The sequence below is a fragment of the Natator depressus genome, chromosome 12 (assembly GCF_965152275.1).
Source record: "Natator depressus isolate rNatDep1 chromosome 12, rNatDep2.hap1, whole genome shotgun sequence".
Lineage (NCBI taxonomy): Eukaryota > Metazoa > Chordata > Testudines > Cheloniidae > Natator > Natator depressus.
In genome coordinates, this window is record NC_134245.1 from 6,167,515 (window position 1) to 6,193,844 (window position 26,330).

Consider the following 26,330-nt stretch of genomic DNA (forward strand, 5'->3'; position numbering starts at 1 on the left):
CAGGAAGCCTGTTTGAATGCCTCTCATAATGCACCAGCAGCCTGTCATTCCAGTGGCAGAAGTGTGATGGTGTAATAGGATGCTTAGTGCATAAGGTTTCGACCAAGTTATTTTTCATGAGGCTAAATTCACTGAGAACAAGTACTCTGTTGCAGTGTACTACTTAATCATGCTGGTTTGAAATAGTTGGAATCTTCTTTCCATTGGTATGTGGTAACATAGTATTACAGTATACTAAAAAAAATCTGCAGAATTTGAGGGGAATGCAGCCTTTCTTTAGGGATATCCAAATGAACGGGCTTTAGATAGTTCAGAACTTCTGTCCTGTGGCAAAAGTTCATTTGTTGTATATTTTCCTTCTGATCTTTCTAAAACGGAATTTTTCAGAATGCTAAATGAAGAGAAACTGCATTGATGGGATATAGTTAAGGCTTCATAATATTTACATTAAATCGGTGTCTGCTGCTGCAAGTCCTAGAATGCATAAGTTCCAGGAACGCGTTTAGGGGAACTTTCAGAGAACATAACTTTGCATATGAACTTTATTGATGCCATGCATGTTGTGGAGACCACCTCTGTCTATGTGATGCTATGGCAGTTTAAATATATGAAATAACATTTTCATGGTTTTCAGTGGGTGAAGTGGCTTCTGGCAAAATATCTTTAATAAAGGGGCCCTCTGTTCCTGATTTAAACTCTTTTAATCTTCTCTTCTTCCTGCCCTTCCTCACTCCTCCTTAGTTCTAAAAAGAAGTAGATATACAGTGTGTATAAACAGAGCAAGACAGCTGCTTTTTTTGCTCTAGAGAATTTGGTGTGCTAACCACCATTAGTTTCCCTTGATCAAGCCAATAACTTGCCACACAAGCAGTCACACTAATTAACTTGTTTTGAGGGAAGGCTAGCCCAGTGGAAACAACCTAGGGGCTAATCTGTCCTATTGTGGATGGGTTGCTGGCATAATAGCCCAAAACATAAGTCCTTCTCTTGTCCCATGGTGCATCTGTGTTTTGAAACCTGTCTCCTAGAATGGAGAGGAGCACCCCACGCCAGTAACCTATTCCCAATACTTTCTGGTGGAAGGGGACAGCTGCTCTGTCCTACTGTATTCTTCTCCAACCTGTGCTTTTTGGGTGGTTGTCCCCCCACAGGAATAATTCTAGCACCTGTTTCTGCTGCAGTTAGTAGCTTTCCCAAGCAGCTGCAGTGAAACTGTAGAAGTCTTGTCAATTTCATGCTGGTCCTGCAGCTTGAGGAAGCTGTAAACAGCAATAGAGGACCTAGAGCTATGTTGGCAGGCTAGATGCAGTGATTTTTCTCAGCTTACATTTGGTAGATTTTCTTTACGACTGTAGTGGCTAGAAACTTAAAAGCTTCAATTCTTCAGGAACTGGAAGCTTTCCTGAGGGAGGCTTAAAGCCTTCATTTTCCAGGGGCAATGTGTAATTGTCTTGAAAAATACTATTGTCATTTGAACAGAAGCACTTAGAAACAAAGAATCCCAATGGTCATCTGTGACTGGAAGTAGTATTGTAGAATTTCCTGTTTGTTAGGCCATTATAATGCTCCTTAATACATGCTCTTCTCTCATTTTTAGATTTTCCCCAGGAGCGTTGCCCTGTGGTGCTTGCACCACTTCTATACCCTGAAAAACGGGACATCCTAATGGATAGGATCCTGCCTGATTCTGGAGGGATAGCCAAAACAATGATGGAGAGCTCTCTGGCAGACTTCATGCAAGAAGTAGGCTACGGCTTTTGTACAAGGTTTGTAGGAAAACTGTGTGGAGAAAGAGCACGCACACATATCAAGCCTCCTTGCCTGGGAACAGTCCCTTTTTTTTCTTGAGGTAAAGGAAGAGAGGGAGACTTAAAGTAAACTACACTAACCTGTATCCACCAAGTAGTAACATGAGATCGCTTGTTCTTGGTTTATGGTATGTTCACTTCCAGTGTTTTTTATTTTCTGATTGTAAATGTAAACTACCTTCTGCAGGGGGAGAGCTGGGGGAGTCCTCTCTCCCTGCCCATAGCCCCAGAGCATCCTCCTGCACCCCAAACCCCTCTTCCCCAGTCCTGAGCCCTTCATCCCTGGCTCTACCCCAGAGCCTGCAGCCCCAGCCAGAGCCCTCACACCCCGACACACCAACCCTCTGCCCCAACCCTGCAGCCCCCCTCCCACACTCCTTGGCCCCACCCCCACCACATAAATTTTGTTGTGTGCACCAATGTGAACGTGATTTGTCACACCACCTCCATAGTGGTGCATATAACAAAATTCATTCTGCACATGTGTGGGGAAAAATTAGAGGAAACACAGTTCCACACTTTCAAAAAATTTCTTCTGAATAGCCTTAAACGCCTTCCTGTAGTGTTTGCCATCTCTGGTTTCAGTGTCCAAAAGTGAAAATAACTTTGGTTTAAAAAAACCTTACTCTTACTCATAATTTATGCAGTTTATGTAAATTATTATTTTCCCAGTTCAGACAAAAATCAAAGGTATTTGAGTTTCCTTTAATCCATCACAAATTTTTTTTTACCAATTCTCCTATAGACTGGGTAAATTTTCACACGGAATAAAATGAACTTTGAAGGATATAAAGACCTGAGTTGTAGGAAATTTAATTGACCTTTTTGTATTTGACTCCTGCAGTTAGGTCAACTGCTAAAATATTTCATGAGTTGAAATTTCATTGTGTAGTTATATTAAGATGACCCTTGGTCTAATTGAGGAAAATTTGACAACTGTAGAGTGAATTTATACATGCTCATTTCCCACAAAGCATGTAGTCATGGTCTCAGATACCTGTTGCAGATGGGTGGCACTTAAGCTTTTGTAACCTTTGAGTACTCCAACTATGTCAGAACCTAAGTTGGTGTTCATGAGTAATCTACCCATAGTCTTTTTGACCCCTTTCCTGTCTAATGGAGAGCTGAGAGAGTGGCAAAATCCTACAGTTTTTAATTTGTATGAACTATATGCAGTGGTCAGATACAGGTCACATGGTTATTACTTAGTGGAGATATATGGTTTTGAGTTGAATATATGGCAGTTTCCCAAAATATCTTTATTGCAAACACTGGATTTCTATGAAAGTTTATATATAGTCATCTTGACCTAACATAAATAGTGCGAATTGGAAAGCAAGAACTCTTCTAACTGAAAACATTGCAAAGCCAAGCAGTCTCATAGTCCTTATTATATACACAATCAGGTTGAAATAGCTAACTGTCTCAATGTTTTTTCTTATCTTTAACCAGAATATCTCACTCTAGTCTCTCTCATGTTATGCTGTCTGTCATGGTGAAACCTGCTTTGGTACTGAGCTCAATGTCTATTTCTTCTGGTTATATTTTTAGTGTTGAAGAATGTCGCAACATAATCATGCAGTTTGGTGTTCGGGAGGTCACAGCTGCCCAGGTTGCCAGGGTTTTGGGAATGATGGCTCGAACTCATTCGGGGTTGACAGAGGGTATTCCATTACAAGTGAGTAGTCTTACTGAAGAGTGATAGTAAACAGTGTACATTTACATTTTAGTGAGAGGAGTGAACTTGTTGCTAAAGCAGGGGACACTGGGAGTTGGTGCTCCAGTATTCCATTTCTGGCTCTGCCACTACTGTTACCTTAAGCAAGTCATTTAACTTGTATGCTTCACTTCACGTTTCATTCCTATTTTGCAGAGGGGTATTGCATCACAGTGAGGCATGTCTGTAAAATGCTTTGATTCTTAGGTGAAAGGCTTTCTTCCTGCTTACTTAACAGCTTGATTTTGCTTATAATGCAGGATGTTGTGAAGCTCTGTTTTCTGGTGCTTCTTTTTTAAGTTTAACTAGTATCTGATCAGATGCCTTTAATTTGCAGTCTATTTCGGCTCCTGGCAGTGGGATCTGGAGTGATGGGAAAGATAAAAGTGATGGAACGCAAGCCCATACCTGGAATGTGGAGGTCTTGATTGATGTTCTTAAAGAGCTGGTGAGTTTGTGACTTCTTGCTTGTAATATATCAATATAGACTGCTTGTAATTAGTATTCAGAGCAACCAGTAGTCAATTCTGGTATACTCTTCTTAGGCGTAGAGTACCAGCATTTCTGAACTGAACTGCCTTAATTGCTTCACTTGAATAAAAAGTCTCAAAATAATACCACGGGGAAACTAAAGATGCAAGGATGGCTAACTTGAGTGACTTTTTTAAACAGTGACTATTTAGACTCACTATTTAGAGTACCTTTTTTTTTTTAGTGACTAGACAGAAAACCTTTATAAGCACTTTTGCCTCAAGGAGTATGCACCTTGCATGGAAGAGAGTAACACCTAGCCAGAATTCAGATGCCGCAGTCTTTTCTGGTTGTGATGCCACTAGTTAAGTTTGTCTAACACTGTTGTAAGAGCCTGTTTTCAGTTAAATTATAACTTTGCCAAACTATTTATTTGTGCTGAAATTTTTCCATTGGAATGCAGTAATCACTGATTGCCTGGTGCACTTGCAGAAAGTATTGAGGAATGTTTATGGATGTTATCTTGATGGCTGGGTAACCTGTTTTACTGGTTGCAGAATCCTAGTTTGAACTTCAAGGAAGTAACCTATGAACTGGACCACCCTGGGTTTCAACTTCGTGACAGCAAGGGTCTGCAGATTGTGGTGTACGGTATCCAAAGAGGGCTAGGCATGGAAGTCTTCCCAGTTGATCTCATATACAGACCTTGGAAACATGCTGAGGGCCAGGTAGGCTTGTTCTGGAGCTGTTGCCAAATTAATGCCATTGGGCAGTTTACATGCTTAACAATTACAATTGTACTGGGTTATTATCTTTGTGTAGTAAAGAACATCATTCAGGAGTGAAATAGCAACTTAAATAGACTAGTCCAAGAACTAAGAATGAATTTGCAATTCTGTCTGGGAGGGACTACAGACCAAGAGCACATATCTGAAGTATGATCTAGTCAGATAAACTGGTTATACACAGTTGAAGGCTTAAGGCATATTAAAGCACATTGAGTTGAAGAGCACGACACATCCTTGTTAGGGAAAACCGTTACTAACACTATTCCAATTTGTAGTGTAGATGGAACTGGAACTATGTTCAATAACTGCATAGTGCCAAGGCTTTAACCAGGTTACACAATAAGATTAAAGTCCTGGATACAGTACATACTGAACAGTTTTTAACCAAGTCCCCTGACATAGATGTGTAGATGTGTCCTGAGAAGTCTAGGTGCAAAACACACACAGTAACTTTTGGGTCCCTTCTGAAAATCTGTCATGGTGGCTGAGGAAGAAAGAGGGTATGTAATTTTGCTGAAGCGCTAAACTGCTTTTTCTGAACACTTGTTCTAGCTCTCCTTCATCCAGCATTCCCTTATAAACCCGGAGATCTTCTGTTTTGCTGACTACCCCTGTCATACTGTTGCCACAGACATCCTGAAAGCACCACCAGAGGATGACAATCGAGAAATTGCCACATGGTAAACCTGGTCACATAGTTGGATTTATAGTCTCATAAGTGGAGGATAAGACTAATTTGACAGTTAACTGTGGCTTTTTCAAATGACTTGATTTTTTGGCTGCACGCATATTCCAGCAGATGAGCCATTAAGTATCTTGTGTATAATTAGTGCTTGGTTCTTGCATTATCAGAGCACTTCCCATATATGCCCATAGTAACACTTGAAAAGCATGCTGCCAGTTGATCCTTCCACTGGTGTCTTTAGTAGGAACTCTTCCAGACAGTTGATGTGTTTTGGGAGTGCTTTTTCACTTCTAAAAAATATATAGGTATTCTATTCAAGAACAGGGTTCTCTGATGCAGTTGGGTGTGTTCTAAAGAAGTAGAAATATCTAGGAAACACTAAACACAAATGCTGTGAACTGACTACAGGGAATGGAGGAGATATCATTTCCGGTTGTCTTTTTTTTCTTTCCATGACACTGGAGGAGCTTGCTTCATGTACCTGAAATAAAACATGAGTATTTAAAGCATATACATATAGCCACAGTTTTCAGTTGTATATTCAACCTGAAATATCTCAGTTGGAGGTGGGTTTTTTAAATCCTCTTCACCACAAGAGTAGTTGACTCTGACCTTTTGAGCCGTTTATTAAACACTGAGGTTTTTAAATACTTAATGAAAATTAGATAGGAATATTCTCATTGCAGGCTCAATTGTGTTCAACAAAAACTGTAACAGTTGTATGGAGTTTCCTTATTTGAAATTGGCATTTTAATAATGCTTAGCATTGCCTGCAGACCAGAATCCAGTTAGTCATCTAGTATGTAACTTTGTTTTTGTTAGGAAGAGCCTGGATTTGATTGAGTCTCTGTTGCGGTTGGCAGAAGTGGGGCAGTATGAGCAAGTTAAGCAGCTCTTCAGTTTCCCTATCAAGCACTGCCCAGATATGTTGGTATTGGCCTTATTACAGATCAACACTTCCTGGCATACCTTGCGCCATGAACTCATCTCTACACTTATGCCAATTTTCCTTGGCAACCACCCCAACTCTGCCATCATTTTGCACTATGCGTGGCATGGACAGGTAAGTGTTTCAATTGAGTATTCAAATGCTTTGATTACTTTTATTTTAGAAGCTTGTGTTGGATTGATTTGGCAGCTGGAACAGCAAAGCATTGAAATGTCTTCATTTATGACCAGGGTATTGTAAAAAAATACTTTCTATAAAATATTGCAACTCACTGGTGATAGCTTACCACTTGGATCTTAAGGCAAACTGCTGTGACTTGGTCTCTTTTTTGCATTGTTTAAATAAGTACTCTTTTTAGCAAAAGATCAGCTTAGGAAACTCAAACTTGAATATAGGCTCAATCTAAGACCTTGTAAAATTAAACAAGTCTTTTCTCTTGCTGGTTGGCACACAGGTTTTTGGGTTGTTTTTTTTAAAACTCATCTTCTGTTTCTCTGTCTCTCCTGTAAGAAGTGCATTATCTTGGGATATAAACTGTCAGGTTCAGGCATAAGCCCAATTGTTAGTTTTTCCCTAGAGATTGGCTATTCCATAATTATACATCCTGGGCTGACGTATCCATACTGATCACTGTCTGGCAGTATATGCTACAGATGTCACACTTGTCTGATGCAATATTACAATTCCTGTATTTTTTAAACTGAGAGCTGTCATTAAGTGACTGCCTGTGTATCCTTTTAGTGTATGCAAATGTCAGGCACTAAATGAGTACATAAGCAGGCTGTTTTGGGGTTACCTGTTGCCCTCTCCATGCTATAGCTTTTACCACTGATGGAGCTGCCCAAATGCTTGGAGGTAAGGAAAAGATGGCTGTAGCTGAGACCCCTGTCTTTTGGCTATCTGCATTAGAAAATCTTGTGCTCAAGTACATCTGAACAGTGAAGTTCAATGATACAAAACCAACCTGGTCCTGGTGTATACTGACTGCAAAGTCATGGTCATTCAGCATTGTTGTTCATCTCAAGCTCTCCCAGTTGTGGGTTTTTTTGTTTACATTAGGAAAATCTCTTAAATTGAGGGGTAGAGTTGTCTTTATTGCTTGACCAGAGAAAACTTGCTGCAACAAAGCATGAGTTGAGTAAAGATCTTAACTGCAAGATCTGGCATTTTCCACTGGCCCAGGTTGTGGCATAAATGCAGAACATTGGTCTATCTTTCATGATGCAGTTCCATCAGCTGGTAAAATTTAAGTGTTCCCGAGATGTGAACAGCTAGACTTTAAAGACCCTTGATACCAATGAAAAGCTGAATTCTGTTTGTTTTTGGGATCTCACTCCCATTCTGTCTCCAAGAACATGTATTAAGCCATGAGATGTGGTATTCCATTACATAAGTGCAGATGGGATGCTACAATAGCTTATTCCAGTCTCCATTCCTGTGTGAATGGGAAAAGAATTAGACTGGTTTACTGATGGAATAATATGGGATGTGAACTCAACTTGTTTCACCATTCAAAAGGAAATTCAAAGATGTAGAATCACGTCTAGGTGGTGATTTTAGGCTCTTACAGTAGATTAACTGAGTGAACTATAACTAGTATTAACTACAGAACGTGCATGTAAACGCCATTAAAACTGTCACGTATAGGTGAAACATCCTGCATAAGTATGAGTGAGCTATTCCAAATGTAAACTTCTGTAACAGTGTGTGGGGGTTTTTTTAAGCAGCTCTGTATAAAGTGAAATCACAATTTAACTTTCCCTAGGGCCAGTCTCCTTCAATACGCCAACTTATCATGCATGCGATGGCTGAATGGTACATGAGAGGGGAGCAGTATGACCAGGCAAAATTGTCCCGTATTCTCGATGTTGCCCAAGACTTGAAGGTGAGTGGTTTTGAGAGGCATTTGTCATTATTTAGAGCGTTTATGAACTTCATGTTCCTTTTTATAAGGGGAATTAAACTAGCAAGTGATAGAAAGTTAATAAGAACTGTATTGCTAGAATGTGTTTGGATTCAGATGTTGGCATAAGTGGGTATCAAGACTACAAAAATTATGTAGAACTATAAGAATAGTTTCAACACTTTCTTTTCTTGAAGATGCTAGAAGTGGGAGCATAGGAAACTTATTTTAGAAAATTAAACTTGTTTAAAGAGCACAGTTGTACTTAGGTGTGGTAAACAAGTGACACTAGTTCAGGAACTTTCCATACTAGTTCACTGAAATTGTATGTGCTGTACAGTTTCAGCTGATGTATTTTTGAGGTATTTATCACCTTTTTGAGGTATCTGTCACCTGTTAAAGTGGATGTAACAAATTTGGGGTGTCATTTGGTATAGCTGGACAGACTGCCTTCTGAAAAAAAATTTCTGTGCATCAACTACTGTTGACCATGAGGCACATTCAGAATGGATGTGAAATACTCATATGTTGTGCTCAGGGAGTGATAGGATAATTTGATTTGATTTCTGTGGTGTTGTAATAGAAACTGAGTAACTTTTTTTTATTACTCTGCCACTTATTGGTAAGGCTTCATATTAAGACTGTAAAAGCCCAAGCACAAGGTCAAGTCTAGTTGAAGGTAGCGTCATGCTTTCAGATCTAGAACCACTTTCTTAGTCTTATAAGCAAGACTTAACTATGAAGCTAATAGTACCAAATTTTTTTTGTTAACCAAGAAAGCAGTAGCAGCATGTTGTAGCAAAACTTGTCCAAAAAGCAGGTGGGGAGCAGAGAGCGTGAAAGAGTGGGTAGGGTAACCTGATATTTTCACTAGTAGTCTTATTTTTTTTTCTTTAGGCCTTGTCAATGCTGCTAAATGGTACTCCATTTGCCTTTGTTATTGACCTTGCTGCACTTGCCTCTCGACGGGAATACCTCAAACTTGACAAATGGCTCACAGATAAAATTCGGGAGCATGGGGTAAAGCAGGATTTTTATTTCATTTCTGCATTTTATTTTTGGTGACTTAGTTAAGTCACTATAACAGTTTTAAGTAGTATTGAAGTTGTGGAAAACTTCTTTAGTCTGACAGTTCAGTGAAAATGTTGAATTATCTAATAGCTTAGTGCAATTCTTTCCACCTGGCAATTGCTAAATTTGAAATCATGGCTGGTATGTGGTCTAAATAGAGATTAAAAGAATTTCTCTTCCCCAGGAGCCCTTCATCCAGGCCTGTATGACCTTCTTAAAGAGACGATGCCCATCTATTTTGGGGGGCCTTGCCCCAGAGAAAGACCAGCCCAAAAGTGCTCAGCTTCCTCCAGAAACACTGGCAACTATGTTGGCCTGCCTACAAGCTTGTGCTGGGTAAGAAAATTGCATGTTTATAGTGACTGCATATGCTTGAAGACTCAACTGCAAGTGTCATAGTTGCAAGAGTATCTTAAAACTTGATGTTTGGATTCCCTTGGTGCATGTGAAAGATGGGGCTGTACCATTTAGAGCCAGTCCCAGGTAGAGCCAGTGTGTTCAATCTTACTGCTAAATTCCTCCTGACAGTACTCTCAAGTGTTATGCATAAGCTATTACAATTTTGTTTATCTCTGGATTTAGAAAGCTTTAGTCTGCATAGTAGGCACTTAAGAACAAGCAATAACTTTGGCTGTACTCTGAATCCTAATGTCCTCTGGGCTGGAGAACTAGTCTGTCCAGAAAAATCTTCTCAACCCTTTGTTACTTCCTCTTTTTATCTAAGAATCTGAACCACTTGCGCACACTAAGAAAAATTACTAAAGGAGACCAGATTGAGAAGAAAACGGTCTTGTATGCAGGCTTTCCTAATCCCAATCACAGGTCTGAAATCTTGGATTTCAGCCCTAATCAGAAACAAGCATTTTAGTAAACTTTCTGGCTAGAAATTAATTCCCCATTTATTGTAATTTATGGGGGAAGTTGTCTCCCAAACATTTTACCTTGAAGTTGCACCATGGTGCAACATGTATTTAGGAAGATACCCCTATAACTAAAGTGCTGGTGAATCTAGTTTCAACACACGATGTGCAGGAACTTCTAGTGATGCCAGAAATGTCCTGGAAACCCTTTTTTTTTGTTTTTGTTTTGACCAAACCACTTTGTCCTTATGCTAGCAAAAACCGCAATCTTGCTCTATAGCAATAAGTGTTTTAAACAGTTGTTTACTCTGAAGAACAGTTTGCAGTGAAGTCAGACGAGCGTAGACACTGAAATCTGTTCATCTGCTAAATGTCTGATAAACTCACAGACCACTAAGTTACTTGAAGGGGGGGGGGGGGGGGAAACAAATCTTCTACTCAAGGAATATGTATGTACTGAGTCAAAAATTAGTGGTAACACCATTTTTAATTTTATTTTTTTTTAAAGTACTCGTGGCAACTTTTTAGGGTCATGAAACCCCTATAAATACAAGTGTCCCCCTAGGTGCAATCACTGGGATGAAATCGATGCGCATGTTCTTTCCCCCACTCCTCCCAAACATTCCTTGCCTGCTCTGTGTAGAGGGATTAAAATGAAAAGGTTTCTTCTTTTCCTCTTTCTCCCAAGATCACATCATTTTCTCTCTCCCTTACCCCCAGTTCCTGTTGGTGCTGACTGGCTCCTGGATCATTGTATCTGGCAGAGCCAGTGGGGGGAGGAGAAAGAACAGATACTTCCTCCTCCTGCTCTACAACAGTTTCCCTTCTCTAAGCAGGGCTAGACTCATCTTGAGGTTGAAGGGGCAAAGTAAGTGGGAAGAACAAGTACAAGTGTGGGAATCAAAGGGCTTGGAGAGCAAATGGCTGCCTTTGTGCAAATGCAGGGGAAGGAACTATTGAGACATGGGTAGAGAACTGAGGAGGAGAGGCTGCTTGTGTGGGTGGGCATGAGGGGGTTGGGACATGCTTGGCACATGATACATGGACTGCCCATTTGGGCTCCTGGGAAGCTGCATGAGAGTGAGTGTTTCTTTTTGGGGAGGGGAGGAGAAGGAGGGTTCTCAATGCCTGTATACGTGCTTGGTTTTTGAGGAGAGGATGGTAGTGTATGGACTTCAGAGGTATGAGGCTGGCTGATGAACTTATGTCCTGGGAAGAAGTATAGGAGACAGTTTGGGGTGGGGGGAGGAAATGGAGGTTGAGAGAGTGGGGAGACTGAATAGTGAACACAGGAAAAGAGTGATAATGTGGAAAGGGGCAAACACAACGTGGGAAAAGAGAGGACGAGGGAGAATACAGGAAAAAATGAGTGGGGGGGGGGAGAGTAAATAGGCTTCACTTACAGGAAGGAATGATACAATAACACTTTTTTTTTAATTTAGGTCTGGCTCCATAAACATTCAATCCCACCCTCTAAATACCTAACTGGCCATGCAGTCTCTCCAATTTTTTTTATATTTGATGAACAAAATTTTCTGATCCTCTTCTTCTTTTTTCCTGTGGTTGCAGAGTAAGTAGGTGGGGCATCTTCCTGTATTTCTCAATAGGGCTGGTACACTAAAAGCAAATGGGTGTCCATGTTTCATACCAATTCTAAATGATCCTTTACAAAGTTAACATTATGCAGAGATACTTACATTTTAAACCTAGAATTTTACATAATGTACTTCTGGGGGCAGTCTGCACCAAAACATTAAAAATTCTGCACACTATTTTAAAATTCTGCAAATGTTTATCAAAATAACACTACATAATCATGCCAGTTTCAATTATTTTGGTAATTTTGTTTCAAAATACTGGTCAGCAAGTGTCTGTAACAATACATACATTTACACTTCCCCAGGAGTAGTTACAGAAATCCCTATCACAACCCAGTTCCTGTTTCTTTGCCCCATACCCCACCCCAAGCCAAGGGATCCAGAGAGAGAGACAGCCTGATGCTCAGTCCCAGGCTTACATGGAGTTTCCTGTGCGCTGCCCTCTCCTTCCCTCAGGGCATGCTGGCAGCTGCCAGGAATCTGCTGGGACCAGTGGTGGCTAGCAGCACTGCAGCCTGTTTCTGTGGGGGGGAAAGGAAATTCTGCATGCACATTAATTTCTGCAAAATTCTGTGTTGTGCAGAATTCCCCCAGGAGTACTAATGTTATAAGATGGGAAAAAAACTGAGTCTTCAATTTTACCTATTTTGAGGTGTATCAGTTCTTTCTGCTGCCTAGATGTCAGGACATTAGTATGAGATTCTTGTAGAATTCATGGTATATTAGGTTAACATTTGAGTTTTCAAACAGGGTGTAGTGACTTCAAATCACCATTAATTAAATTTAAATCAGCAAGTAGGAATCATTAATTGATTTTAATCCTGTTTTTCACTTGTCTTTTTTTAGTTATTTTCCTAAAGAGAGGTTGATCCTCATTGGTGGGTAACCATTAAAACAGATTTAGTTACAAATCAACATAATGTTATGCTAACCAGGAGGATATATCGTAACTGTACACATTTATTCAAGCAATTAAACAGTTTAATTTACACTTATTCAGATTCTTAATTTGAACTTAATATTTTAGAAAATGGTGGATAATGCATTTTTCTACTAGATAATTTTTTTGCTTGTGATTTGTCTATTTAGATGGAAATACAATTTTATTGTGCTGGAAACATACATGTTTCACTAAACTTGTTTTGCATTTAAAACTGATTAATGAACAAAGGAACTATTCATTGTAGTTTGTGTTCAGAAATCAGTTCAATTTACTATATCCTTCAAGATTATGTAACTAGTAGATCTCATCGTCGCATCTAGTGTGTATACATGGTTTTTCTTTTCCAGTTTAAGTTTTTTCCTCCTTTTTTTCCCAACTCCCAATTGGCTTACCTTAGAAGGAATTAGTCATTGACCTGAAGTAGTTGAATAAACTGAAATGAAGAAAATATTCTCTGCACCTGTCTACAGCTGCTTTAGCACTTGAGATTCTAGTTCCAGGTGGCTGGCTAACTAGTGACTTTCACCAAGTCAGTTATTTGACTTTCTTTAAGACTTGGCATCAGATGTACTGCTTAATATTTTTAGTATTTATTTTAATCATTTTAGGCCTTAACATAGGGTGTCAACTTCAAATTTAATCTTAAATGGGTTTATTTTTTTTAAAAGAACCTGTATTTAATTTCAATAAAATTCTTTTTAGTTTTTATCCAAGCTGGCTTCAAACTTTTATAAGCGTGAGCTTTATTTAAATAACTCCATAACGAACAGTCTCATCCTCCCATCCACATAGTGTCCATGCAGCAACTACAGCAATGGCTTTCATAAAAAGGGCTGCTCTGAAAGCATTTAATGTAACTGACTCTCTTGATGTGAATTAGCTACAAATGAGAATGCATAAGGAAGGATGGCCTAGTGGTTGGGGGTTAGCTTCCGACTCTGGAGACCTAACGGAGCAGGGACTTGAACCCATCTTACTTTGTGCACTTGAACAAATCACTGTCTCTGTGCCTCAGTTCACCATCTGTAAAATGGGAATAATAACACTTTTCCCTACCTCTTGGGTGCTGTGAGAATAAATACCATAGGGGTTGTGAGGTGCTCCTCTTACAGTAATGGCTGGTTATAGATGGAGAATAGGCAATACTTTGGGCGTGCCTACACAGGGGGCATCCAGGAAAATTAATCCAAATTAACTAAAGGTGTGAATTGTAAGTGGATTAGTTGAACTGTATTGTATAAATCCCTGTGTGGATGTTTCTGTTCAGAATTGAAGTGACCATTATTTAGTTTAGTTTTTAATTGGTGAATTAAACTGAATTAAGGCCACTTTAATTCTGATCAGTCTGTGGAAGGGGAGAAATAGCACTTATACATAATGCTGAGGTCTGCTTACTGGGTAGTTGCTCACTTCCCACAATGTGGGTGCTATAGCAAATATAGAACAAGGGATTATTTTTATAAAGACTTGTCTTGAGAGGCAAATGACAAGTCTAGCCTTGGATCTATTTCTGTATGCAAAGGCCAGTTGTAATATTTCAGAGGATAACAAATTAATAGTTTTATCTTCTGACTACTTACTACTATATAAGGTCTAAGATCCCACTGAAAAATGTCCTAGTCTTGGGCAGCATGCACATTTGACATTTACTTGGGCTGTACTGCTTCAGAAAGCCTTTTTTTTTGTTAGAGATCCCCGTGGCCAGCCTAATCAGTGGTTTTAAATCAAGAGGAATGTGGGTTTTTTTAAGATATATTTTGGGATGGTCTCTATCCTCCTAGTGTCCCCCTGAGATCAAAAATCTTAGAATGGCTGGGAAATGCCTCTAGTCCCTGCTTCAAATTATTTCAGATAAAAATAAATTTCTTGGTGAAGTAATTGCATGTGATGTTGCATGTTCTCCTCTTTTTCTTGGCTTCTGAAAATTATATATACATACATACGCACCTGGAATTCCACTCAGACTGCAGAGCTTCATTGTCCTTCTTAGAGATATACCACCAAGAAGGGAGTCAGAGCTGGGGAGACCTAGGGCTTCTCTACATTACCCGCTGGATCGACGGGCAGCTTGGGGAAACTTGAGGCACAGGGGAGCTGACTTAGAGACACTGCACATCTCTTGCCATGACAGTGCTGGACTTCTAAAGTCCACATGGCTGAACTATAGATAATGGTAGCCCACAGCATGGGGAGTGGTAGGTAAAGAACTCTTTGAGGTTGATGTGGGACATGTTGCTCTAGTTTGCAGAATGTGGGAGTAGAAACCATGTTGGAGAACTGTGGTGGTATGAAATATCTGAAAGGGTTGCTGCTGAGCAATGCTTAGACTTCTTAAAAACTTGTTAAGGTAGAGCTGAGGTTGAGTAGACATAGAAAGCTTTTTGAAAACATTAAAAAGAAAAGGAGTACTTGTGGCACCTTAGAGACTAACCAATTTATTTGAGCATAAGCTTTCGTGAGCTACAGCTCACTTCATCAGATGCATGAAAACATTGTAGTTAAGCAGTTTTTTTACCTGGAAATACTTGTTTCCTCTTAAACATATGGAAGTAAGTTGATCACCAAACATCATTAGCCTTAAATGCATCTTTAATTAAACATCCCTCAACCCCAAAGATTTAGCACCTTTGAACAGACTATTGCTAGTTGTCCCTGAATTAGGACGTAGTCAGTCAAAATAATCTCTGGGGTTTACTAGAGTAAGTAGATCCACATCAAAGTTAAATTGTGCAGTTCTTGTGCAAGAATATCTACCCCACTGTCTTGCAAACTAATTCAACAAATATACTATTGGAGCAAGAAACTGTAATCTGCTGAGCATGAAAAGTAGGCTTACTAGCAATGGGTATGCTCTCTTGCAGAGAGAAAGCACTTCGACTGTTCCCATATTATGCCCGTCTCTTGAAGACCTTAATTATTTATTGGATCTTGCTTTCTTGGTCTCTATAGAGAAAGCTGTTAGCAACTTGTCCGGTCTTTTCTTTCATCTAAATATATTGAATCCTCCTGAGATCTTCTTAATGTCTTTAGATTTTTCACTGTTGCTTAAGTCATGGAAATGCCCATCCTCTTAGAAGCTTTCCTGTGACACTAGCCAGCTAGGTCAAACCATAGCCCCTTATTGCTGCATAAAAATGCTAGACAATGGAATGAGAGCAACGCAGTGATGGTCTTGGACTTACAGTAACAGAACTCTAATTATATGGTGTATAACCTTGATATTCCAAGTACAACATGATGAAATAGGAGAACAGGGTAGTCTTATCCAAAAGGAGACTTCAACCTTCCCCCTCCCTCTTATACTGTCTCATTCTATTCTTCTACAGAGCTCATGTTTCAAATGTTGTCCAAGAAATAGACTAGGGCTTCCTAGGAGTCTGTTCTTTTTTTTTAAACTCTGTTAAGAGGCATATTCTGTTTTTAGGAGACCCAGTATGTTTTACACTACTGAATAACTTTTATTTTAGGATTATCTAAGACATGAGTATTGACATAGGGAAAATAAAGTGTGGGAAACTTGTTTCCCTATCAAGACTGTCCTTTCCTATGTATCTAATGGAAATCAAATAAAATGTAGCTAATATTCAATACATAGTACAGTTATGCAAATGTTTATGTACTGACAGCTGTCAGCACTTATGAATTGATACCCTGATTCGACTTAGTCGGTTTCAACTTTACGATGCTCGGTCCTGCAATGGAGTGGATTGTGGCTCCAGGTTATTTGTTTCAACTTACAATGCAATTTTCAGAAATCAATTGTCTTAAGTCTGAGGACTGCCTGTACACCTGAGGGGGCAGGGTTTTGTTGCTTTCTGGGAGCTAGAAGGTACTCCATGTTCACTGCTAATTACTCCTTATGTTCCAGTGCCTGGTCAAATGTGGACCTGAAAACATGCATCATCTTAGCATGAGGGGATGTACCCACACATTGACTTAAGTGTGTAACTTTTCACTAAAGATGGTATCTATGGTCACTCAGTCACTGGGTTTAAGGTCTAGTGTAAGTCTTTTAGAAAGACATGCTGCGGTTTGTAGGTTCTAGAAGTGTCTAGAGTGTTTCTCAAGTTACTTGACTGCTTAGTGAGTCTAACAAAGATGCAACAGTAGGGATAGTATAATTATTGTAAAGTAATTGCAAAATCTTAACTTATCTGCTTCTCCAAAGCCCCACTTATTGCCTGTCTTGAAATACGTGGTCCCGTTTGCTAAAGAGAAACTGAACAGGCTGGATTGGCCAGTCTTAGGAATGCTATATGGCTTATCACCCAAGTCTTCTCTTCTTAGGAGTGTTTCACAGGAGCTGTCAGAGACCATCCTCACAATGGTAGCCAATTGCAGTAATGTCATGAACAAGGCTAGACAGCCACCACCTGGAGTCATGCCAAAGGGACGTCCACCAAGTGCTAGCAGCTTGGATGCCATCTCTCCTGTACAGGTAGATAAATGACATGCTACAGTTTCAGAATAGTGATGATTGGCATTTGTGTTTGCTGCATAAACTGAACTCTGGTAACAGAACTAAATAATATGTCAGTTGGCTCCCTTAAACTACTTATGCATGCATGTCTACATAACTTGCTTGTGTTTTAACTACAAAATAGTGTGTAATGGGTTTAGTTCAGAGCTAACTTTCACTTCTGGAATGTTTGTAACAAGTAACTGAAGCTTAGCAGAATGGGAGCAATAAAAAGTGAAATACAAACTTGGCTTAATTAAAAACTTAGTGAAGGTTTCTTTAAAGTGGTAAAGAATTTACTTAGACTTTTGAGGATTAAGCACTGCCTTTGAACCTGATGTGTCTTGTTTGTAGCTTCACGGGCCAAGCAACAGTGCTAGAGCATAAGGACTTGTTATAACTGGGGCTCTTCAGCTCTCAACTGAACTGCTCTTTTAAAAACAAGGTACATTTTACTCCCTGCCGCTCACCACCCCTTCCTCCTCTGGGAGCAACACATTCCAAACAGATTTTACTTCTAGCAACTACATTCGATGGCACATTGAAATGTTAAGAAATGAACTTTTCCCCTATAAATTAGTGGCACTTCAGTATTCCTATAGATGTCGAAGGCATCAATATTTTGCAGGCTAAAGAAGTAAAGCAGTTTAACAGCTTTCAGAAGTGGGAAAACTACTCCTTAGATAAAACTATTAAATATCCTGGGAATACTACAAACTGCTACTGTGAGCAATTAGAGCAGCAGAATGTTTTGGATAACTAGTCTGTAGCCTGGCCATCTTCTGTATAGATGGTGCAGTTTCTAGAACTCTCACCTCCTAGAGTCAGCATCTCTAATTATAGGTGCTAATATTGTGGGACCTCTGAAGGCCTATGCAAAAGATCATGTTCCAGTTCTCTTAAAATTGGACACAGTGGGATCCCTTATACAATGCGATCTATAAATAGTGTTCATGAAATTTTACTGCAGCCAGTAACTTTTTTTTTAATGACTTAAAACTGAAAGTCATAAGTTGCTGTAATATCAGATATATAAGTGTTGCTTTTTAACCCAGTTTTTTGTTAAAGTCAAATGTGTAATATTAAGGTCTTGAATCTCAAAGCTTTTAATAGACTTGGATTTTACATCTATAGGGTTGTAGCAGACTTAGACATTTATCACATTTTTAGATTTAACCTAACATTTTGTAGATAAACAGGATCTTGTTGGGGTGACCGGTATGATGTCATAGGCTAAAGTTACAGCTATGTGTCAAAAATAGTCCCTAAGAGAGTATTGGAGTGGTGTCTAAGTTATTGCCAAGAAGAGCTGATAAATGTATATGGCTGTTTATAATCTGCATTTCTTTATTCAGATTGACCCGCTTGCTGGGATGGCATCTCTTAGTTTAGGTGGTTCAGCTGTTCCACATACCCAGAGTATGCAAGGCTTCCCTCCAAATTTGGGTTCTGCTTTCAGTACACCTCAGTCACCAGCAAAAGCATTTCCTCCCCTTTCTACCCAAAATCAGACAACTGCTTTCAGTGGCATTGGAGGACTCTCTTCACAACTTCCAGGTACTACCTGTTTGCATTTTGAGGTAACAGAACTGTTCAAGTACTGCTACAGTTGCCTTGGTCAGAGGTATTGGGCAAGAAGAGCAGTATGCTTATTTGCTAGGATTTAATTAAAATTTGCTCCTGCTTCCACACCAAAGTGCTCAGTGCAGCAAACAAATCAATATAATGTACTTCAGTAAAGGGAGGGTTCCATTTTTAAAAAAAAAATTGTGGGTATGCAGTTCTGACCTCCTTGGAATGTTTTGCCCATTTTAAGACCCTCTGAAGTATATTAAAGTGCTGCATCTGAATAAAAGGATGAAATTTTGATTGGGAGCAATCTGAGCCTTTTGACAAACTTCAATAGACCACTTGAAGTAGCGGAACATGGACTAAACAAAAGGAGTACTTGTGTCACCTTAGACTAACAAATTTATTTGACCATAAGCTTTCGTGAGCTACAGCTCACTTCATCGGATGCTGTAGCTCACGAAAGCTTATGCTCAAATAAATTTTAGTCTCTAAGGTGCCACAAGTACTCCTTTTCTTTTTGCGAATACAGACTAACACGGCTGCTACTCTGAAACCCATCATTATGGACTAAAGAGTTGCATATGAAATTGGATAACATGGGGATAGTTATTATGTGACCTAGCTGGTCAAGTTTGTGGGAATAATCATTTTTTCTTACTACATGCAAGTAGTGGTGTACAAATGAGATGACTGATACCTTGTTTGGCCCCAGTAGGTGGTCTTACTACGGGTAGCCTAACTGGTATAGGGACTGGGGCCCTTGGCCTCCCTGCAGTGAACAACGATCCATTCGTGCAAAGGAAACTGAGTACATCTGGACTGAACCAGCCTACATTCCAGCAGAGTAAGATGAAACCTTGTAAGTGGTAGTGTTGTCTGTGACTGAAGTGTGACTGTGGTCTGCAGTTAACCTGCATTTCCTCCAGGGCAGGCTTGCGGCCAGTAGATGGCAGATCCCAGAAATATGGCTCTGGTTTTCACTCTGCAGCATGAAACCGGCTACTTTAAAACTGCTGGCATTAGAAGCTTGCAGAGTAGCCCTGAGGGAGTAGAAAGAAGCAGTTTTATAGTGAAGTAAATAGCTCAATGAAATGTTATAAATCTGCATGAACAGTGTTGCTCTGCTGCTTTGTTCTGCTGTATATTGAACAAAATATGCCCCATCTTTTTATAAGGGGTTTTATATATATATATATATGTGTGTGTGAGAGAGATTAGTGTTACAAAAATGAAATTATGTAGAGAACTAATAAACCAGAGGTGCTTTAAGTGGGATATTACCAATCAGAGGATTTAATAAAGGGAGGAAGTGGTAAATTAGGATGTTAAAACTGGGAAGAAAAACAAATTCAGGCTAGTTTGTTTCTGAGAATGGAATATTTGGTCTCCCCAGTCCAGCCAAGAGTCTGTCTGGCTGTAACTGGCACAACTGTGTCTCTTGACTGCATACAGTCAAATTTCACACCGTTTGCTTTGGTGACTTTCTAAGATGTGCAATCGGATATTAAACCTTTCAGACATTATTATGTCAGTAATCCACTATCTGGCAGCTTGTCCATAAAACTGAATGTGTGAAAAGCTAAACTAATAGGTCCCCAGTGAACATACAGCTGGAAGTTGATTTGACCCTCTTTCTGCTATTTGGGCTGAGCATTCAGTGACTTGGCTTGAAGTGCACTGGTTGATCTGAAAGTGCTTGTGTGAAAGACTGTCTGCATGTTAGTGTTGTGTAGCATGCTCTCTTTTTATGTTCACTTGCACATTGGGTTAGGCTTCAATTTAATTTTAGAGGTGAAATATAGTCTAGGAGCACTAGCTTAAGATTCAGTTTGTTTCAAATTGATCACTGTTGGCGAAACACAAATCTTACTTAGGTAACAGACCCGTGGTTTTAAATAAACTACTTAAAAGCATTTCAGCCCTGTCAAGAGGATTAAGTAGGTTCTACATATGTTTGAACAGATATCTGAAAATGAATTGAAAACAACAGGAAAAGTCATTTGCTAATGAATTAACTCGGATGTTACTCTTTACTGTCCATTTTCCCAACAGCTGACTTATCTCAGGTGTGGCCAGAGGCAAATCAGCACTTTAGTAAAGAAATAGATGATGAGGCAAACAGCTACTTTCAGCGCATTTATAATCATCCACCACACCCCACCATGTCTGTAGATGAGGTGAGTTTCCTTCTGCAATGATCACATCACTTGTCCAGAGACTTGTTTTATAGTTGAAAGTAATTCTCTTTAAGGTCTTTAATAAATATTGAGGCAATAGCAACATTGCTTTTTGTTTGGTTGCAGTTTGAGGAAGTAAATTGAGAGCACAAATTTTCAAGGACCTGTCTGTGGTACACTGGGTAAAAACACCCAGTTGCACTTGTGCATTAAGTGCAGTTTTAAGTTCTAGCTACTGAAAATGTTAAATTGGATGGACCTAGTCATGTGAAATCCAAGCACAAGTATTCAACATTGGTGCCAAAGCTTAAAGGGACACCGTCAACTTAAATCATATTTTTATCTGAAAAGAATGAACATATGCAATTAACATCTAAAATTACTATAAATGACAAGTGAAAAATGCTCTCTTCAGTTTTAGCTTATACACTTGACAGTACTGTGTAGTGGTTTACTTTCTCCTCCTGTCACTAGTCAATTTCCCCTTTCTTGGGTGTCTCGCACAACAGGGAGAGGAAAACACTTTATTAAATTTCTTTTTTTAAAGAGACAAAAATATCAGGGAGACTCAGTGGCAAGTATAATCCTGAGGCTAAGTTCAATTTGCTTGTTGAAATAGACTATTTCAAGTTAACGATGTCCCTCTAAATATATTTGCACACTTACGGATTATTGAAAAGCACTGTTTAATGATCTCTACTTCCTGTATTTCAGAATCAAATTTAGGAGCAGTACAAAGCAATATTAGAAGTGTCTCATTTGAAGACCATTGCAAATAAATCTGACAAATGTATAAATGTAAACATGGTCTCTATCTGATAAAGGAAAAAATTAAATTATGAGCAATACTGTAGCAGGTCTAATCTACAACAGATATTCTTGGGAACCTCCCCCAGCAATTATTTCACAGTCCAAATACTGTAAAAATCTAATGCTGAATTTCCAATTACTTCATGTGTATTGAAGGGGGAAAAATTTGAAAGTAATTACTCTGCTAAAATGACATACAAGGGATTGTCTTTAACTCAGAAGCAAGCATGTTTGGAAGTATTGTTCTGACAAACTAGAATGTCTGAGGGTTTGAAGAAAATTGATAAACTGTCCATTTGACCTGAGTAAAATAAGATTTTGCTCATTTATTCCTTTTGCTGAGGCCATAGGTTTGAAGAAAAATCGCCTTTTTAAAAGCAATTTACATGCATATGAGGCTACTACTTAGTACAGTCTGACATTTTATTTGCACAGATGGGCATAATTAGTTATTGGTCAGGTGCACAATTAGTATGTAAAGTACTTGCACACTCGTTCTTTACTGTGTGCTTGAAACACTCCTGTTGTGAAGCCTTGAATGTTACTTTCATAACTATTTTGAGATTCCTGGGGAAGATTTAAAACTATTATACCAATTAAAATGACTTCTTGGGATTCCATGTTTTGATCAAACTCAATCAGATTTACAACTAAAGATCTGTATAACTGCCAGTCCTACAAACTCAACCTTAGAATGAAATTCAAATGAGAGGAGTGTGTGACTTGTGTATTATCCCGATGATTCCGCAATCAAAATGTACTCTGAACCAAATAAAATCTAGCTTTCTTTCTCATTTCTGTTAGCTGTACTGTGCTAACAAGAGGTCTTTCTTAAAATAAAATAAAGCCTAAAGCAGACATCAGCTGGGATATGTAGAGAGCAGATCTGAGTGAGAGGTAGTGGTTTTTTTTAACATGGTCCCTTTTCTGACCATAATTGCACTTTTCAGTGCTTTAAAAATTAATACTTTTGGGCTGATAGTATGTACATAAAGTTAGCCCAATTTGAATATGTACAGCTGAGATGAAGCCTCATGACCTGTAAATGTAGCAGTGCTGTCAGATTGACAAACTACTTGAAAGCTTTAGCAAAAAAGATACTGACCTGAAAAATTGTAAAAGCTACAATACAAATAAATGAGGTTTCTAGCATCCACAGAATCTGCATAACAGCTACACTAAAAGCTAGTTGTCCCACCATTTCTTGACAAGACTTTAAATAATAAATAAATAAGTTTGAGTTTTACATATAGATTCCTGCCCTCAGGTTTGGCAGTTTTGCACTGGGAATTGGGTTTTCCCAGTGCAATTTACATTAGTGACTAGTTGCAGGTGCTCTTGAACCCACTGGTGTGAAAGGGCTGAGATGAAATAAGTCTCTTGGTAACAGTTTCTATTTCTTTGCAGGTGTTAGAAATGCTACAGAGGTTTAAGGACTCCAACATTAAGCGGGAACGAGAAGTGTTTAACTGTATGCTGAGGAACTTGTTTGAGGAGTACCGTTTTTTCCCCCAATACCCAGACAAAGAGCTGCACATAACAGCCTGCCTCTTTGGTGGGATAATAGAGAAAGGACTGGTTACTTACATGGCATTGGGCCTGGCCCTGCGCTATGTTCTTGAAGCCTTACGAAAGCCTTTTGCATCCAAAATGTACTATTTTGGTATTGCTGCACTAGATAGATTTAAAAATAGGTGAGTGATTTTTGTAATCTTTCAAAAAAAAAATGCATGGGATATCTTATTAAACTTATGTCTGCTCTAGTCATGTGCTTAGTAGTAGCAATACAGGATTAATGGTATGTCATAATACTTGCAAATCTCACAACTTGAACATAATGCACCAATTCCAAGCTCTCTCTCAGCCCACGTAAGATAATCAGTTTGTGTTAAATATAGTACATATAGTCAACATGGGTTGAAACTACATTCAAACATCTCTATCTCTTAAAATTCAGCTGACCATATTTTATGAAATCTAATTCAGTCAAGTGTTAAGGCTGGTGGTATATCAATACTTTAGAGACTAAGCTGGTAAAGCTTGATTCCCCTGGTTAAGAATTCTGTACATGTGCACCCTTATCATTCAAGAGTAACTTAAGTGTCTGACCAGTCTCACACTTAAGAAGCAACTTAAGTGCTGCTATAGAACCCAAATTTTGGTCCCTGCACTGAAGTGTTAAATCCTCTCAGATGAGCCATGTTGCAGAATGTTTTGCTTAACTGGCTATCTATAGGGTTACAAGAAATACCCCTGTAGTAGTAATACAAAGAATCTCCAAACTTCACTATCTGCGTACGTTTCAGCCAGCAGATGCTTAATTTTTCTTCTTTCCACAAAGTGCCTATGAAATATTGCCAGTGAGACCACTTTCTCAGACACTTGTAGACTTTCCCAGGTATTTGGGGCAAGGAATATAGGCTGTTTGCAAATGGGGAAACTGTCCAGAAAGTCTGGCTCTATTATAAGTATCACTGGAGACACAAGGGAAAACACTTCCTTCTTATAGTTAAGAAGACTTCCTTAATTCAAAGGTGCCAGTGTAGCACCTTTAAATGTGTGCTCTAAAAACATGATTCTACCTGAGATGCTTCTGTCCTTATTCCGCAATTTCTTCTTTATCACCTTATCCAGCCTTGGAATATTTCAGGCTACATTTAAGATATACAAACAGCTGTTTGTATATCTTAAATGTAGCCTGAAATATTCCAACAGCTGTTTGTTTTGTATAGCTGGATGTCTTGTTACAGCTATTAACATTCTGTAGCCTAGCAGAATAAAATGGCACTGTCAAGACTGACATAACCAATACTTCAGCAGCCTTTGTTACTTCTCTTGGTAAAATGCACATACCATTATAAATGGGATTTTAAAACTTAAAGCACTAATAAAATTGATGAAACCATCTTGCATTCTCAAATACACAGAATAAAATCACTGTACATACAGGGAGAGGCTTCATTGTCAGGTATAGGGGGTAGTTCTAAACATTAAACTAGAAGTATAATCAAACTGCCATTGTTGCAAACACAATTTAGCATCTAGTAAGATTGTTGCCTTGCTAAATAGTAAACTGTCTAGATGTTAAGTATTTGGGAATAGATGAGTTAATAGGACTTAATAGCAGTGCAATGCAAGGGTAACTGCTCTCAAATTATTTTGCAACAAATCCTCTTACAAAAATCACTTGTGCAGCAGAGCTGGAAAGTTTAGAAGCAACTTTGATGTGTTAAGGGAGCAACATAGCCAGTAACCAGTTTGTATTGCTCTGTGGTATGTTCTTGATCAGGGCTCATGCTTTCTCTCTGACTAATGGATAGTTTTACTGTTGACAGATTGAAGGACTATCCCCAGTATTGTCAGCACTTGGCTTCTATTAGTCACTTTATACAGTTCCCTCATCACCTACAGGAGGTGAGTGTTTAAAAATGATAGAACTAATTAATTAATTTGAGAAACCATCTACTGAGTTGATTTGTTTCCATTAAAAATGGTCTAAACTTTCATAAGTTTTGTATGACAGTACAAGTCCATAAACACAAAATACAATTTTTAATGTTTCGTGTGAGCAAATTATAGACTTGAATGCATTTTCCTTGGGTTTGGGGGAATGGCAGTAGGGGTAGGAACCAGTGCCTTCCATTTTTCTGTAAGTTTATTTGGCTTGCTTGTTTTGAAATAAGTACCTAACCTGTGTAGCCATATGGCCATCCAGGGCATATTGCCACTTAAAAAGTGATGTCATGTATTAATGTCTTAGATCTAATCCTTGCCATGAATCTTCTTTGGGTTTATATTCCTGTCTCCTTCAGAATTTTGGGCTTCCCTATTGAATAAATGCCTCTCTTCTGTGGTTAATGATCAAATTGTGTTCAGACCTGCTAAAAAGTAATCCAAACAAGGGACAGAAGAACTAGGTTCCTGAAGGTCTGATCAAAATAAAGGGAATGCACTGTAGTCCAAACAGTAAAAGCAATGTTGATTATGGGTTTGTCTCAATGATCCTTCTGTTGGGGTGGGGTGGGAGGAGGCATGTACAGAAGGTTATCCTAAGGCCACACTCTTGAATGTTTAGTTGCAGCTCAGGAAAAATAAAGGTCTGCCATGACATCAAGTAGACAAAACCTTTACTCCACAAATCAATTTCATAGCTGTCTCAAGTGATACATCTGGCATCTGTGTACTTTTTGATTGGTGCATTGTAAATATCTAGGCCCGTGGTTCTCAAACACTTGTATTGGTGACCCCTGTCACACAGCAAGCCCATGAGTGCAACCCCCTTATACATTTAAAAACACTTCAAAAAATATTCGCCTCCAGCATTTATAATAGTGTTTAAAGTGGGATTTGGGGTGGAGGCTGACAGCTTGCGACCCCCCCCCCCCCCCCACGTAATAACTTTGTGACCCCTGAGGGGTCACAACCCCCAGTTTGAGAACCACTGATCTAGGCAAGTGCACCACTATGGAAAGAAAGTGTCTACCACTGTAGGATTCCTTCTGTGGGTGCAGAAATTTAA

General features: G+C 39.0%; 1 protein-coding gene and 1 non-coding gene across 9 annotated transcripts in view; both read left to right on the top strand.

Annotated features, from left to right (window-relative positions):
• CNOT1 (CCR4-NOT transcription complex subunit 1) overlaps nt 1-26,330 on the top strand; it is a 90,136-nt gene that overhangs the window by 19,830 nt on the left and 43,976 nt on the right. For 2 of the 8 annotated variants that reach the window (XM_074968444.1, XM_074968448.1), the window contains exons 8-22: nt 1,598-1,766; nt 3,360-3,486; nt 3,863-3,973; nt 4,554-4,724; nt 5,337-5,464; nt 6,292-6,532; nt 8,184-8,303; nt 9,219-9,341; nt 9,577-9,728; nt 17,081-17,231; nt 18,608-18,809; nt 19,537-19,668; nt 20,877-21,001; nt 23,219-23,505; nt 25,147-25,225. In XM_074968444.1, the coding sequence (XP_074824545.1) occupies nt 1,598-1,766; nt 3,360-3,486; nt 3,863-3,973; nt 4,554-4,724; nt 5,337-5,464; nt 6,292-6,532; nt 8,184-8,303; nt 9,219-9,341; nt 9,577-9,728; nt 17,081-17,231; nt 18,608-18,809; nt 19,537-19,668; nt 20,877-21,001; nt 23,219-23,505; nt 25,147-25,225 (2,318 nt within the window). Of the gene's footprint in view, nt 1-1,597; nt 1,767-3,359; nt 3,487-3,862; nt 3,974-4,553; nt 4,725-5,336; nt 5,465-6,291; nt 6,533-8,183; nt 8,304-9,218; nt 9,342-9,576; nt 9,729-17,080; nt 17,232-18,607; nt 18,810-19,536; nt 19,684-20,876; nt 21,002-23,218; nt 23,506-25,146; nt 25,226-26,330 lie in introns of all 8 variants that reach the window. The other 6 variants (XM_074968443.1, XM_074968447.1, XM_074968445.1 and 3 more) reach the window with 3 other exon arrangements.
• Nucleotides 17,570-17,705, top strand: LOC141996931 (small nucleolar RNA SNORA50). Its single transcript, XR_012641657.1, has one exon. It is a non-coding gene; the product is annotated as a small nucleolar RNA SNORA50 (small nucleolar RNA).